The sequence below is a fragment of the Aulostomus chinensis genome, chromosome 13, assembly GCF_037954235.1.
Source record: "Aulostomus chinensis isolate RoL2024-O1b breed Wild chromosome 13, RoL_Achi_v1.0, whole genome shotgun sequence".
In the NCBI taxonomy this organism is placed as follows: Eukaryota; Metazoa; Chordata; class Actinopteri; order Syngnathiformes; family Aulostomidae; genus Aulostomus; species Aulostomus chinensis.
Window position 1 is genome coordinate 11,595,287 of NC_141332.1, and position 15,875 is coordinate 11,611,161.

At 44.2% G+C, this 15,875-nt stretch overlaps 1 protein-coding gene across 5 annotated transcripts in view; it reads right to left on the reverse strand.

Annotated features, from left to right (window-relative positions):
* The window catches only part of unc5a (unc-5 netrin receptor A), a 141,754-nt gene that overhangs the window by 8,044 nt on the left and 117,835 nt on the right, over positions 1 to 15,875 (reverse strand). For 4 of the 5 annotated variants that reach the window (XM_086223196.1, XM_086223195.1, XM_086223193.1 and 1 more), the window contains 6 exons: positions 15,418 to 15,648; positions 14,464 to 14,763; positions 11,419 to 11,506; positions 10,831 to 10,999; positions 8,244 to 8,477; positions 290 to 439 (listed from right to left, as the gene is read on the reverse strand). In XM_086223196.1, coding sequence (XP_086079322.1) covers positions 290 to 439; positions 8,244 to 8,477; positions 10,831 to 10,999; positions 11,419 to 11,506; positions 14,464 to 14,763; positions 15,418 to 15,648 — 1,172 coding nt within the window. The remainder of the gene's footprint in view (positions 1 to 289; positions 440 to 8,243; positions 8,478 to 10,830; positions 11,000 to 11,418; positions 11,507 to 14,463; positions 14,764 to 15,417; positions 15,649 to 15,875) is intronic. The other variant, XM_086223194.1, reaches the window with a different exon arrangement.

Sequence of the window (15,875 nt, forward strand, 5' to 3'; positions counted from 1 at the left end):
TTTTTAGAGAGACAACCAGAGCAGGAGCCCTCATTAACTATCATAAATTGACTCTGACGAGCTTTTCATCACATCGCTTTTGCTGACACATTCATTTCTCCATTAAACTATTTCGATACAATCTGAGCCAACATGGATTCTAAATTGAGTGTACAAAGATATTAGAAAAGCTTGTAACTACTGATTCACACACAGATTCAGACAGGCATTTCTATTACATCTCCCTGTTCATGCTCTGATGTGTAGTGACTCTCTGGCCCTGCAGGCCTCCGACAGTCACCAAACACACCTGGTAGCCGGCTAGCAGTTTGCTCCTCCAGTGTGCCTGGGGCATGTCGTGGATGGACAGGCGCAGGTTGTGGTAGCTGTCTTTGAAAAGCAGGACGTGAGGCTCGTCAATCAGCCGACCCCCAAGCTGCCGCTCCATCTGCATCACCTCCTGATGAGAGAGGGAAAGAGAGGGAGAGGGAGAGAGAGAGAGAGAGAGAGAGAGAGGGAGAGAGTTATCAGGGCTTGGAGGAAATACATTTACCAACACAGTCACAGAGGTAAGTGAAAATGTGGAAAACAATCCATAACTGTAGAGTTCTTGTTTACACCTGCCTCACTCACACAAAACAGTACATTCTGAAGCAAGAATTTGTCTAGGTGCGCGCATGTACACACACGCACACACGCGCGCACACACACACGCGCGCGCACACACACGCGCGCACACACGCGCACGCACACACACACGCGCGCACACACACACACACACACACACACACACACACTCTACAGGGCTACAGTATATCTTAGCACAGGAAGATAGCGTCTCTGCATGCGGCCACAGCGGGTTGGACTGACTTCTCTCCACAGCACTTTAATGTCACCGCAAGGTTGATCCCCTACCTCAGCGTGTGTGCGCTCAGCTTTCTGCAACTGCATTAGCATGCAAATGCTGCAGCCATCCAGGACTACTGGCTACCTGGGCCGTGATGAAGTAAGTGAACGAGCCATTATTCAACTGCTCGTTGTTCTCGCATGGCGAATCGCCTTAATTTCATTTTTGTTTTTGTGCCAGGAGAGATTTGTAAATGCATGCTTAATATTTTAATCTCTGTGGGACTTGCTCGCTGGACCGTTTGTCGCCATCCAAATGACCATCTGGAATGGGATGATAATATCTGCGGCGCTTTCCTCTGATCTATCAATTCATTTCCAGCCGTATGTGCTTCGTGGTGAATGAGCTCGTAAGATTCCAATAGTTTTGGATGGCGTTCATATGTTGCTACCTCGCACTCCACATCAGAGGAGCATATTACACGCTAGGAAGCAGAAGACATATTCTTTTAATGGGTCTGAGGAGGCAAAACAAGATGGCAGCAGAGTAAACGGTCAGATGTATGAAGACAATGACTCCAGGAGGAAGATGCGTGGATGGATGGAGGCCATATGTTTGCTAGCATGGCTGCTTGTGGTATGATTCCAGCAAAGACTTCTAATTAAGGTGGTTGGGGGAGTCATTCTATCTGCACCACATTGATTCAATTTTCTGCCCTCTTTCGCTGGAATGGACTCGACTCCTTCCAATTATAATAGAAAGGAAGCTGTTAATTATATTTTTGGAATCTACCTGCTTTTGTGATTTGATGTGCTCTCCCCTCTACTGAATGAGCACTTTTTTCTGTTCAGCTTGAGAATTGGATTTCCATGTTTGCTCAGCGCATTGCTAATTTCAGTGTTTGCTTGGTGCTCATCTCCTTGTTAACATGAATATTATGCCCCCCCCCCCCCGATTATCTAGGCCTCGCTAGATTTATGCATCTGCATGGGTTTATTCCCTCCTGCCATTAAATATTTAAGAAGTGTGTGATGATTTGATTGGCTAGCCAAGTGTTCCTGCTTTACTGTACCACCTTGTGATGTTAGCCAGGTCAGACAATAGCTGTGGGTACCGGTGTCGAGGTCTAATGAGTTAATAACAGGGGCCAGTGTATTCTCTGCAGAATTAAAAGCCCTCTGTTATCAAGTCTCTTACTCAGACAAAAGGCACATTATGAGGGCGTCGAGAGGTTCATTTAACACAGCTCTTAAGCACAATTATTTGTTGGCGGCGATTTGCATTGCAAATTGGTGCTGGTGGACTTTGATCAGCTCTTTGACCTATAGCAGGAGATCTATAGACCTGCTAGCGAGAGAGAGAGGGCAGAATGCCAATTATCGCATTATCAACCCCCATCTACCAGTGTGAATACTAACTCGCCTGTCGAGTGTGTCACGTTCAAGGCTGACGCTGCAGGATTACAATCAAACAGGGTCTAGGACACGGCAGTGTTGCTACCTGACAGGGGAGTTTACTGAGGGAAAATACACACACACACACGCACGCACACACACACACACACACACACACAAGTGCGCCCTCGCTTTCTAACAGCACCGCCTGGCTTGTATGTTGTTTACGAGTGTCTGTGAGTGTGTATATTAGAGTGTTTTAGTGCGGTATTCCAGCATATGTTCGGGACTGAGAGAATAATGGCCCTCTTTACGCCCCATTATCCTGTTAACAAATGACAGTGTGAGCGAGCTAATAGATGAGAAGCTAAATTTGACCATATTATTTGCTCTTTCTAGGGGGAAACAATGGAAGGTTTTTAATTAGTTTATCAAATCACGCATTAATCATCAACTCTGGGCTAAACTGTTTTTTCATGTGGTGAAGATAAGGGGAGCGGCCCTGTTGAGGCACCGTGACCCCCGTACAACTGTGGAAACATTTAGATGCATGAGATGGGCGACAAGTTCAAGTGCTGCAGGAGGGGCAAAGAAAAACCTTTTGTTCTGACGGAATTTGAGAAAGCCTGTGGTGTATGTGTTAAGACTGTGAATTGTGGAGACGGGCAGAGCCAAGACCACCCCCTGACATTCAATGAGGTTGGCTAAAGAGAGTGAGATAGAGCAAGGAGGAGTGAAAAGAGCCAGAGCAAGAGCGAAGAGAGACGAAGGAAGCTTAACATTTGTGTCTCCAGGTCACCAGAGTGGCCAGCTTTAGCAGGAGAGATAACAGGATTACTGCAATCATGGCCACAGTTTTCTATGACTTCAACCCCCTTCTCCCACAAACCCCTCTTCCTCTCCTCACACATCTCCCCCCCTCATCCCCTTGGCTTGGACCAGAGCTGGGACTGTGATGGACTGGGGCCGGGCTCCGCTGGGAAACAAGAGACACTCATACAGCTAATCTCTTCAGGCTGGTGCTGACAGAAAGAGGTTAGTGGCTGCACCAAACTCTCTTCTCTAGCAGCAAACACAGCCAGCCACCGGACGCAGGGAAACACACTCCAGAATCAAAGTAGCAGCCTTTATTTCAAGAGAACTGAATGGGTTCAAAGCTACAGATTAGAACATTCCACCCTGCACACAGCGAGCCTGCTTTTAAACGCAGTCTGTGTATTGTTGTGAATCGGTGTGTAATAAACTGATTATCTTAACTAACTCTGACAGGGATTATAACCAGCGTTTGATCAGCTAATTAGTCAAGCTACATGTCTGAAACAGAGAAACACACAAAGAATCGGCGGGCTTTGATATCATCATAAACTTGTCCTCACCCCTCGTCTCTTGCTACGCCGTGTCCTCGTGTGTTTAAAAATGTGCACTCGTGGCAATGATTCATTTACAGAGTTGCTCTTTTCAAGCAAATGCATTTGTTTATACAGAGAAGCGTGGCGATGTGGGCTCCATAAATCTGTGTATTTGTCAGCGGGATGTGACAGGCTTTTCCTCTCCGACTGAAAGTCTATCAGTCTGAGCTCCAGTGGCCGTGCCCGCTACAGTCGACTCTGATTAATAACTACAAATAGAAGGGACTTGTCTGCTCAGTTATAAATGGAGACTGGCTTTGCTTGGGAAAAGATGTGCATTCCGCCTGATAAATCAGAGGAGGGAGGGAGAAAACGGCATACAGGAACACAGAAATGTAATATGGAAACAAGTTCTCAGCTGGGCTCAGTGATAAAGCTGACTGTCTTGTTTAACTTAATGCCAGCAATTACAGAGCCACGCTCCTCTCTCTTCTCTCTCCCTAGAAATCATTGCCAATATGTATTCTGATGATGGAGGGATCAGAAAAACTGGCTTTCCCTCCCCAGCGGAAGAAAGTTTCAGCTCAATAATACTCAAATTTAGCTCAGGAGCAAACGTCATAGTGAAAGTGAGCGAGAGAGCACATAAACAGTTTATGAGCCCTTTTAAACACAAATAAAAATCCCAGCTTGAGGTCAAAGACTGTACAAACCCACCCAGGAGCCACTGGGTGAGAACATCAATTAAACACCCATTTAACACCGGAACATTCATTTTTACAATCAAAAGATACACTGGACTCAGAATGAATATTGATGAAAGTGTAAACTCTCTACTCCGGAATACAATACTGTGATTACATTTACACATTGAGTTCCTGGGAAAATTCACTTTGAACTCCCTGCAGTAACGAAATGCACTGCTATGCTAGGAGTTCAGCAAGGCGATGCTAGACAGCGTTGCTAATGAGAGCATCCAGGGAGAATGCTAACATGCAAATCTTTAGTATGTGTGTCATGTTAGATTGACTGGAATTGTGAAAAATTAAGAGGAGGAATGTTACCATAATCCACCCTGGATGAGCACAATTCACTCAAAAAGTCATATTAAAGCAACACTGTTTTGTTTCTTAGGATCGAAATTAGCCATTACCCTTGACAACAGGGTCCAAACAAAATAATCTTACCAAATTTTGCAGCTTTTTAATTTAAACTAACAACTTCAACATAATTTTGATGGTACACTGACATACAATAAAGACAATAATGCCCCCTCTGAGCTCTGTACAACTAGTTCCCTTGTAATTTTATCTGACCATGCATAAAAAAAACCTCTAGCTAGATCGTGGCACTATTTTCAGGTACTGGAAGCTAGCTTGGCATTTTAAGTACAAAACTCAGAGGTGAAAAAAAGGAAGAGGCCCTGAACGGAGGAAGTTACAACCCCCCCCCCCCCCCCCACAAAACAAACAAGACTCAAACACTAACTCTAGCCATTAGCAACTGAAATTCAACACAACTGTTGTGAGCTCAGACTGACAGTCACTGTATTGAGATCAATCATGAACATGAAAAAAGAATTTTACCGCATATTAAAACATTTCTAAGTTCCTCTTTGTCCCCTCACTCACGTTGTCAAAAGTTTGCTTTTTTTTTTTACTTCAAATCATGTTGCAATGTGCAGTCCTTTGCTAATTTGCAAATTAACAGATTTGAATGCACCAGTGTCCTGTGTTTACCACTTATATCAGCAGAGGTCGCTGTTGCTCAGGAAAAACAAACAAACATCATGCAGCTTTAACCTCCTAGAGGAACTATGTTGCAGCCTGGATAGATACATTTAGCCTCATCAACTGAGGCTGCAAGCAAGTCAGACTTATTAATTCATCCGCAGGGAACAATAGATGTTTGTACCAGTTTTCATGGCAATCCATCTGTTCCACACTGCCACCAACGCAAATTTCACAAAATCTACAGTATCAGTAACTATTATGGTCCCTTAAAAAAAAAAAAAAAAATCTACCACTCAATACAGAAAAACACTGACTTCAAGCTCTGAAAAAAAGAAAAAAATCAGACAGAAAGTGGGTGGTTTAAAAAAATCATTCGACATGTTTTTTTTACACTGCCCTATTGTTCCACACGGATTATGTTTAGTGGGAAATATTCTGAGCACGTTATCCTTCACACCCAAAAACTGACAGCCTCTAAATATCACAGCTACATGCTCCAATAAAAAAAAAAAAAACCTCAACAGATTGGTGTGGAGCCTTGCTGTTTAATTAGATGTTGGTTTTTGGTTGGTGTGAGTACCAAGCCGGTTCGCTGCAGGTGTTAAATCAGTGGTGGGATGGCAGAACATCAGTGATGCTATCCCACAGGTCTAGCTGGGAGCAACGGGGTGCCCATGAAGGCGCTACCAAATGCCGATCATGTCTCGTCTGCTGCCGTGCCAGCCTTGGACGGGCCCATCAAGAGTGGGACACACATTAAATATTAACTTAATTGGTCCCGGCAGAGGCCTGCTAACATACGGCAAGCATCAGACGGAAATGTCACTGTTTCCCCTGAGCCCCCGCACACTTAGGATCAAAGACAATAACATTGGTTCTAATCTGCTGTAATTGGGAGATAAGAGATTACATGATACAGCGTGCATAACGGTAGCGTGCATGTGTATTTGTGGGTGTGTACATGTCATTCTTACTGACGGAGGCTTGTCAGAGCATACTAACAGCAACTGCAGAGAAAACATCAGCATTTCTTTTTGGTTCTGCAGCTCTTCCAGTCACAGATCAGGCAACAGAAAATGCGTCGTCTCGCATGAAAAGAAGATCCTGTTTTATAAAAGGAACGTTTGACTTTTTTGCGTGAGAAACAAAAAGCAGTAACAAAAAAATGTCAAGAAATTCACATCTTGACGGCGAACAACATAAAAAATGCTGCCATGCCACTCAAACTGTATCACCTCCTCCAGTACAGTAACACTCTACAATTAACAGCAGCCATAGTGAAAGTCTAATCATAAATGGTGCATTTTAAAGATAGTGATTTGTGATTAGGCTGAACCTCTCCAGGGAAGTTTAATCTCCACTCAAAGCGGTTAATGTACTTGCTAAATGAACTGCTCCCTCCATAATAGCATCAAGAGCAGTGTGAAGTCGAGATTACTAAACAGTATGGGCCACGTTCTAAATCACTCACTAAAAACTACAAAACCCTGGAGACGCCGTGGCTTACCACAGGACCAGGTTGTGTGAGAGACGGCGAGCTAATGCACTCAAGGGCGTCGAGGGAGGCTGCGGAGTATGGCTGCACAAGTGCTGGAGTCAACAAGCTCAGATGTCCTTTTTCCTGCCTAAGAAAGCAGCAGAGATGCAGAACAAGAGCTGGCCAGGAGGAGAGAGAAAGTTTTTATGCACCAGCTGCCGTCCAACACAGGACACACAAGGTCATCTCAGCAGACTGCAGAGAAGCATCACTGGGTCACCCACTTATCTGAATACACTAAGACATCCTTATTACAACTGCTCTGAAAGCAAGTAAACAAAAAAAACTTGTCCTAAAAGAACATCCTCTGCAGAACTGCATCCTATTCAACACTTTATATTAGCGCACCGTTCAAAGTCAGCCAGTCTTTTTTTTTTCTTCTTCTAGCCATCGTGTAAAAGTTGTCAGAAAGAAAGGAAGCAGCAGGGGCAGATTTGAGCCACAGAACTGTAAGCAAGGAGGGGTTTTAGTTGCTCTCACAGCACAGCTACAGCTTTGTGGACTCTTCATCTCCCTGGATGTGAGAGTGCTAATTTCAACCTGAGCCCCTCCATTGTTTACGTCCCACAGCTATCCATAGATCGCGCTGGTGGCGAACCTCCAGCACAAGGAGGTCAGCCATTACAGCCAAGGAAAGTGGACTGGAGTGTGGGGAGTGCTACTTGTAGCTGTGGGTGGTTTCGGATGAAGAGGAGCAGCTTGGAGAGAGAGAGCGTGTGTGTGTGTGTGTGTGTGTGAGTGTGTGTGTGTGTGTGTGTGTGTGTGTGTGAGTGAGAGAGAGAGAGAGGGGGAGAGAAATAGATTGAGGAGAGAAAAGAGAGCGGCATGGGGGTTGCTGGGAAAAGATTGGGACAGGCTCTCCTTTTAATTTACTAATTAACCATGCAAATGAAATCTTAACAGGCTACTCAGAGGCAGTCCCCAGGGGAGGCAGGGAGGCATTAGTGCTTGATTATACTCTGTCCATGAGGAGAGCGAAGAAAAAAAATGGGAGAAGCAAAATATGGTGTTGAACAAAATGAGGGGAAACTTCTCGGCCCGTCGCAGTCAAGCAGAACCGCTGACAGCATGAGGGGAGTGATACATCTCCGAAGGAATGCAAATACACAAACAGTGATTGCAGCCATGGTGAACCTGGACATATGCATCGATTCAATAGATGCTTCAAATCACACACCGCTGAACTCACATGGTGTAATCAGGCCTGTTGTTCAATCTGGCGTAGCGATATCTAACTCCTACGTGTCTGCCCTGAGTTCTACTTACCTTCCTGTGTGACAGACAGTGGCGACACTTAATAGTCCAGCTATCACTCAGCTGATGCGATCCGTGTAATCTTAAACTGAGAGACAACCGGCCGGGCATAACGACAGGAAGCTTAGCGTTGCGTTTATCAGCATTTACCTTGAAGACGTCCTGGGTGTCGTCCATGCAGTACACCCTGATGTTGTACTCCAGTGTGGAGCAGTATGCATCAGAGAAGAGCACCAGCCTCAAGCGCTTGGCAGCGCCCATGTGGAGCGACTCTCCCACCAGAGCGAAGGTGCCCAGCTGCTCTGAGAACAGCTGGCATGTCTCGGCCTCGAGCTGGCAGTAATAGGGCTCCGACGCCAGCTCCTCCCCCATCAGCAGGACGTCCTGGGCGAGGCGGGACAAAAAAAAGAAAGGTCAACCATCCAATGTATGTAGGATGGAAGGGTCATGTGTTTGCTTGTGTACTTAATGTGTGTGTGTGTGTGTGTGTGTGAGAGAGTGTGTGTGTAAAACCAGTTGTTAGCAAGGTAGCTTCAAGATAAAGGTTAGATTACTTTGTTCTCGCCTTCAATTGCCTTTTCACTGCAGTATGCTTACTCCATCCTGACATAAGGACACACATTCCCTCATAGAAAGACACATATCCTATAGAGCGCCATCAATTTACTTAATAATGCATGAACGAGCTACTCAATTGACATGAAAGGAGACTCAAATAGATTCCTGGCAAGAATAGATGGTTCCAGAGGAAGAAAAGACTGTAGCGCTTCACTAAATATTGGATTATTGGGATTTCTGGAATTTCTTTCAGCCTTGGAGATTTGTTAAGGAAGGTGAAAACAACTTGCCAATTTATCTGCAAAACAACACGGTTGGTGAGAAGTGTTAGAAAATGCTAACAGGCAGTACAAGAATTAATTGGTACTTAAATTTGCCAAGGAGAAAAAGGACAGATTTAAATACATCAGAAGTTTTTTTTTCCCCCCTTCTGCTGTATCACTGCATCTCGAGACAAGATGTCAGACTTGCAAAAACAAAACAAAACAAAAAAAACCTTCATATCCTGTCATGATACTGGATCGTTTTACAAGATTATTCCACCGCTCTCCGGGCTAATTTGATGAGGACAAATTGGACGCAAGGTGACAACGTTTTGCTCTCAAAATTCCAGTTGACTGACTCTTAGCATTAACCAGACAAGCTGAAGAGAGCATTATGGCTGCCAAATGCCCAGCCAGCCCCACTGGGATCGATTGAACTAGACACCATTCGCATCAATAGAATTAGTATTGACACAATTCATTTGCTATGCAACCACAATGGAGTCTCATCATCTTAATATTTCTGCGAGGTGTGGCAGAGAGTGAGGTGGCTCAATTACGCCACTGAGTGCTCAATTCATCTCTCACATTTTCACAATCTCTCCTTCCAGCTCCCTCTTTTGAAAAAACATCCCTCTTGACCTAAATTACCTGATCGTCTCCTTTTGTCTTTCCTTTCCTTTGCTCAGTGTGGGTTTTTTTTTCTCTCTCCCTCTCATTCTCTTGTCCACCTGGCACTTTTCTTGTTCCTGCGGTGGCCACGCCGTTACGCCGTTGGGCTATATTTGGTCCGTCCGATGATTAAAAGGGCTGGTCTAACCTCTGGCTCAGACAGGCCAATCCATCCCACAGACACCCCACCGCCGCCACACACGGGGAGGCTGAATAATTTATGCACAATATCGAACATGAAAGAAGACCTACTAACACTCCGAAGCCCACCAGCATCCATCCAATCTCAGTGGATTGTTGAGATGAGTACCCTGCCTCGAACTGAGTTTGTTTGTGAGCATGCGAGTGTGTGTGTGGACACTGCTAAAGTTTTGCAAAGTAAATTTGTCTAATTTCTGGTTAAAAAAAACCCAACAACAACAACTTAAAAAGCTTTCATTCCACCCAGTGTGAGAGAATCATAGCGAGCAGCATCTCAGGAAGATAAAGTCGCTTGTTCTGAGACAATATAATCTTACTTCTAAAAATTTGAACGCATTAGCAGATTATTTTTCTAATTACGAGCAAACAAAATAAAATTTAAAAAAAATCAACAGTTTGTATTTTGCTTGGAATAAATAATGATTTCTCAAACAAAACAAAACAAAAAAAAGACATTGTCCTAAAAGCCCCTTTATCTCACTGAGATGATGCTCGTTATGCCGTCTTATATTAAGTATCAAGAGTTTTTTTTTCTTCTTTTCTAGAAATACACTTGGCAAGTGTTAGGTTTGTGGAGTGCAAAGCCTTCTTCCCAGCTCCATCCTATTGCAGCCTGGCAAGCCTGGTTACTTTGAAATTTCATGGACAGAAACATGGGGAGGGAAATCTGTAATTGGAAGCAGCAGTCAAATATGGTCAAGGGGCACTCAGAAGAGTACTCTGAGGAGCAGTAATTTGCTTAGAGAATTTCTGTTTTGAGGAACATATTGCCTAGCAACTCTGGGGCTGGAGAGAGGCGGCGCTACTTGTCTTTTGTTGTAGCTCAACGAGAAAACACCCGATGGTCAATGTAATTTAGACCCTGTGGAGTGGATGAGTGCTGGGCCAGAAAATCTTCGCTGTGCAGCACTGAGAGCTTTCCAGTGCAAGTTGAAAGATCAATCCTGAACAAGTTTCTGCTTCTCTAAAGAAAGGTCTTGGTGACTTTATAAATTCACTGGGTGGCAACTTTGTCTTTCTGTGGAGGATTTATGCCGCCTCACCTCCCAAGCACCCTCATAGTTCTGCTTCTTGAGGCGGACGGCCCAGTTATCGAGGCATGCGTCAGAGCAGTGGTCCATGCTGAGGATAACTGGCCGGCTCAGGACCACCCCTGGGGGGCCACAACTCACAACAGGGCTGAGCAGGGTCTGGCAGCCGGCCAGGGGTAATCTACACCAGGGAGAGGAGAGAAAGAGAGGAATGCATCATAATGAGGTACTTTTACTTGAGATATTAGTGAGAATTTACTGGTCTTTAAAAAAAAAAGGAAATGACACTGTTACCTCTATCTAGCAGCTGTAACAGAAAATAATGAAGGTCTGCTAGTTGTGATGATGGAGAACGTTACACAGCATGCTACAGTGTCTTCAGAGGCTGAATGCAGCAAGCCAGATAAACAGTGTTTTCCAAACAATTCATTTACTTAAACGCACATCCTGGTAAAAGGCTACGTTATTTATTTACATCCCTCCTCCACAGGGCTGGCACACACTCTTAAGACTTTCCTGATGGAACCATAGAGCATCAAAACAAACAGCCTAGTGGCATCCAGGGAAGGCTGCCAGTTAGGCGGTGTTAAAGAGACCCACCTTAAATCTTCCTTCTTCTGAACAGTTAGATATATCTCATAGATCTTTCCTCTGGGGATGGCCTCGGGAGGAATGAGCAGACTGATTCCTGATGCAAATAACAACAAAGGGAGAGAGCGGGGTAAGGAGGAGGGGGACAGGCTCATTTGTTCTGACTGAACAACGCTTTTGTCATCTCACAAAAGGAAGCCGGCCCACTCAACAAAACTGTACCGTTGCAAAAACAAAACAAAACAGGAAAAAAAAGAAACAACCCAAATCTATTCTGAAGGTCAGAAGCAGCCTCAATCAGGTAGTGGAGATGCAAATCTCTGCACCGGCAGGCGAGGTGGCACACGTCCCCGCAGTCAACAATTAGCGGAGACAAAAGCGTATGCAGCACCGCAGTTTAGATGTTCTCAGTCTGCCACAAAGTAGATAATTGAGACCACGGAACAGACTACTCCAGGAAAATCACACTTCCCCAGGAGAGTGTTGGAATTCACCTTAGAGAATACAGAGAGCCACTGAGGTAGTTTAAGTGTTGTGGCATTTTTGTTGTGATTCTCATGCCAAAATTACCCACTTAGAGTCCTGCGGTGCAAACGATGACTGGATTATAAACTGCTTCTTTTCATCATGAAACATTGTTGGATGAGGTGAAGGAGCATCCATGCTGACAGCCTTCTGTGTGTGTGTGTGTGTGTGTGTGTGTGTGTGTGTGTGCGTCTTCGACGTGCCCACACCAAAACTAAACTCATTGAGCCAAAAATGAGCTTAACATACTATATCCCCCTTTGAGTCAACGTATGCAAACACTTATTTGTCCCAATGAGAAGATGGGTGCCAATGCGTGGTACAGTCCACATGGTTTTGAGTTAATCCGTGCAGGAGAGAAAGGCAGAGAGAGAGAGAGAGAGAGAGAGAGAGAGAGAGAGAGAGAGAGAAAACAGAAGCACGACAACCCTTTTCTCTTAAAAGATCCTGGTATACTGGTGCTGTCATTGGCTAATCTGGACACCTACAATGAGCAGAGTGCACAAAAAATCTTCCAGTATAATCACATAAGCTCTGTATGCAGCTAATTTTTAGTGGCAAGGCAAAGCAGAGGACCAACTGTTGTGTTTTTTTTGTTGAAAAAAAAAATAGACTACATTTTAAAGCTTTGTGTGCACTTAGCAAAAAACAAACCAAAAAAAAAACAAACCACAAAAAAAAACACCCTGACACATGCAGACACAAGCTTCCAATTAAGCCGTCCCTGTCATAAGCGAGGGGCTAATTGGAATAATTTGTTCTTGTGTTTATCTTTCAGAGTACAATGTATATGGTTTGCCATCATCCTTTTATAAAAGCCAAACTGAGTATTCAGGCAGTCTTGTTTTTGAAGTTTAAAAGAACATCTTGTTTTGAATAAGCACACATTTTTAGAAAGCATTAAATGTCTTGCTAGCTTTCAATATTTTAGATACAAACAAGTAAACCTTGGATGTACAATCCACCTTAATCACAGGAATAAAACAAAGTACTTCATAAATTCCCATTGTTGTGAAAAAGGTGTATTTATATTTCTGTAAATGTTTTTCTTTAAGTGCAGTTTTTAAAAAAGCAATGACAGAGTTTAAAATATGAAACACAAACGGGGGTTCATTTATTCCCCGTGTACTTCTCCCTTTACAAGCAGATGTTAAATTGTTTAGACTGAATTTTGAATTTCAATTTCTTGTTTGTGTACAGACAATAAACAGCCTTCTACAGTGGATTATTGAAATCTCTGCGTCCTTCATGGCGCACGCGCACACAAATACACACACATATACATACACTCAAACTGTTTTATGTGGTGTGTGTTTACTGTCTTTTACAATGACAATTGTTATTCCACTTCTTCCTCATCCAGGAGATTCTGATGTCTACAGATTAGCTGATACTTGGGAATTACCTTTAGGCACCAATTATTGGTTCAGACCTTGTAGTTTTTGTTCAGGTTTATGTTTATAGGGAGGATTTACACATAAATCAAGAGCTGTCATGAATGAGCACCTGTAGTTATTTACTGTACTTTTCTGATGCTACACAAGTCTTGGAGCTCTTCCTCATGTTTTTATTTTCTTTGGGGGTCAAAAGATCACTAAATAAACCATCAACAAAACATCTCACTGGTTGAAACAGAAGCAAGAAGGACAAGTAGAGACAGGTCCAAAGAGGCTCTGTACAGCAGGGGTAGTTACTGTGGTGACTCTCTATGTGTTAATGCGCATCCGTGTCACCATGGTAACCAAATGATCTTGCATAATTATATAGCTGCTTGTACAGATCTGCTCCATGACAGTTGCCATAACTAGCAGCTGAATGTTCATCTTATCCAGCATAATGAGACCCACTAAAATCTTAAGTCGCACCTCATACAGGAGTCCTGGCTGATTATTGAGAGTTTGACTCCAGCTCTCACACAGTTAATTTTATTTAAATGATACCTGAATGAAAGCAAATCACAGCGATCTTAAGATTTGCTGTGAATGTTGCAGCAGTATGTGATTTAAATGTGATTTCTCAAGGAAGTGAGGTTGTATAAGAACACCGTTTAGTGCCGGAGGTATGAATGTCAACATATGAGTGTGGGAATTTCCCGTGACACTCGAGAACAGCTTGTTTCAAACTTGTGTCATTAAGAGGTGAGTAAAACAAGTGAAATCCAGCCTTTCTATGTGGAATTTCCCCTGATAATATTGCAGTACATGTTTCTACTTTGTCATTAGTCCCAACATGACCTTGAGCTGCAGCTCAGACAAATACTCCCTCTAAATCGTTAACAAACCCATGTGTAATCAATCATATCCAAATGAAATCCCGTGTTTAACTGAGGAATATGTCTCACCACAAATGTGCTAAACCTTTAACAGCCACACTGAAGTCTTTGGATTTGTTCTGCAATTGCAAAAAAAAAAAAGTTTTGCCATTAAAAACAAAAGAGATTATCCTCAATCACTAGAAGTGCTGGATACCAGAGAGTCTTAATAAGAACCAAACCACAGGTATGAAATCACTCCACAACTCTGAACTCACCTGTGTTGGGAATGGTCAGCCTCCCTCCCAGGAAGTTGAAGGTCCCGTAGGAAGTGTTAGCCACATCGCGGGGCAGCGTCTTAAAGTAGCTCTGGGTGGACAGTCTGCTCACAAACTCAGCCGGGTCAGCGCTGAGCTTGCCATTGTGCAAAGTGTGTGACCCATTGGGGAGCGGGTCGAGCAGAGGCCCGTTGGTCATGGAGAACTTGCCAGCCGTGTCATGGCGAGAGCGTAAGGTGCCTTGGTAACTGGTGGTGGTCGTGGTTAGATCTGGCTGGATTGTGAGCAGATGAGAATTCTCTGTCAAAAGAATGAGAGAGACGAAGAGAGGAGAACAATGAGTGGCAGGGGGAGTTCATACATCGCGGAAACAGACTTCACACTCTCTGAAGCTGTCACAACACGCCGAAAACTGACACAAACACAGGAAAGACACATGGTGCTGAAAACTGAACACTCACACACTCTTGATGATACACAAACACATATTCCGCCCAGTCGCTTCCTCTCCCCTCCCTCTCCAGCTCTGTGTCTCTTTAGCAAGCGCACAATCAATTCCAAACAGAACTCCGATGCAGCTTAGCATCCAGAATGTACAAAAGCTTTTTCTCGCGGTAAATCACAAGCAACCCCCTTTCCCATCTCCATCCACCGCAGACAGTTGTATTTCTATTACTTGCTGGTAAACCTCAGAAGCTCTACGCAGGCACTAAAAGAGCGGGTACATTTCCTGACAATGAGGTGGTGGCAAAACATAATGTGTCAGGCAGGCTGAGAACTCATTGCGTGCGTGCACACACACACACACACACACCTCTTTACTAGTGTAAACACATTCAGAGCACCTCTATAACCACTAACAAATGGCCCCTGCGGTACATAGAGATGCACTGTCACAGACGGGACGGACCGATGGACGCACAGACGAGGGTAGAACAAAGAACAGTGTCCTACTGCTGTGGGTGGGGGGCCTGCGTGGCCGCGGTGCCCACACACCTGGCTTGCTGGGCTTGATGCCCATGGGCTGGAAGCCAGTAGTGAGGATGGAGGAGTCAGCCACATCTGCGTCCAGGCCTTCCTTCTTGCGTCGGTACACCAGGACCACGACAACGAGCAGCAGAGTCAGACACAGGGCCACTGCCACCATGCCAACGTAGAGCGCCACGTCCTCAGCCCCGCTCACAGCTGCAAGCGGAAGATGCCGGAGAGACAGAGACACAGGACTGAAATTATTAATCATATTTGAAAGTCTTTATGAGCAAATATTCAACAACCATCTCGATTGAAACATCTTTCTTTTACACTTGTGGACAATAGAGAAGAAAGAAAAGACTAGTTTCTCCACTGGATAAATATTTATCATGCCAGCATGTTCCTCGTCTTTTCCTCTCTAAGTGCACAACACCCCCGAG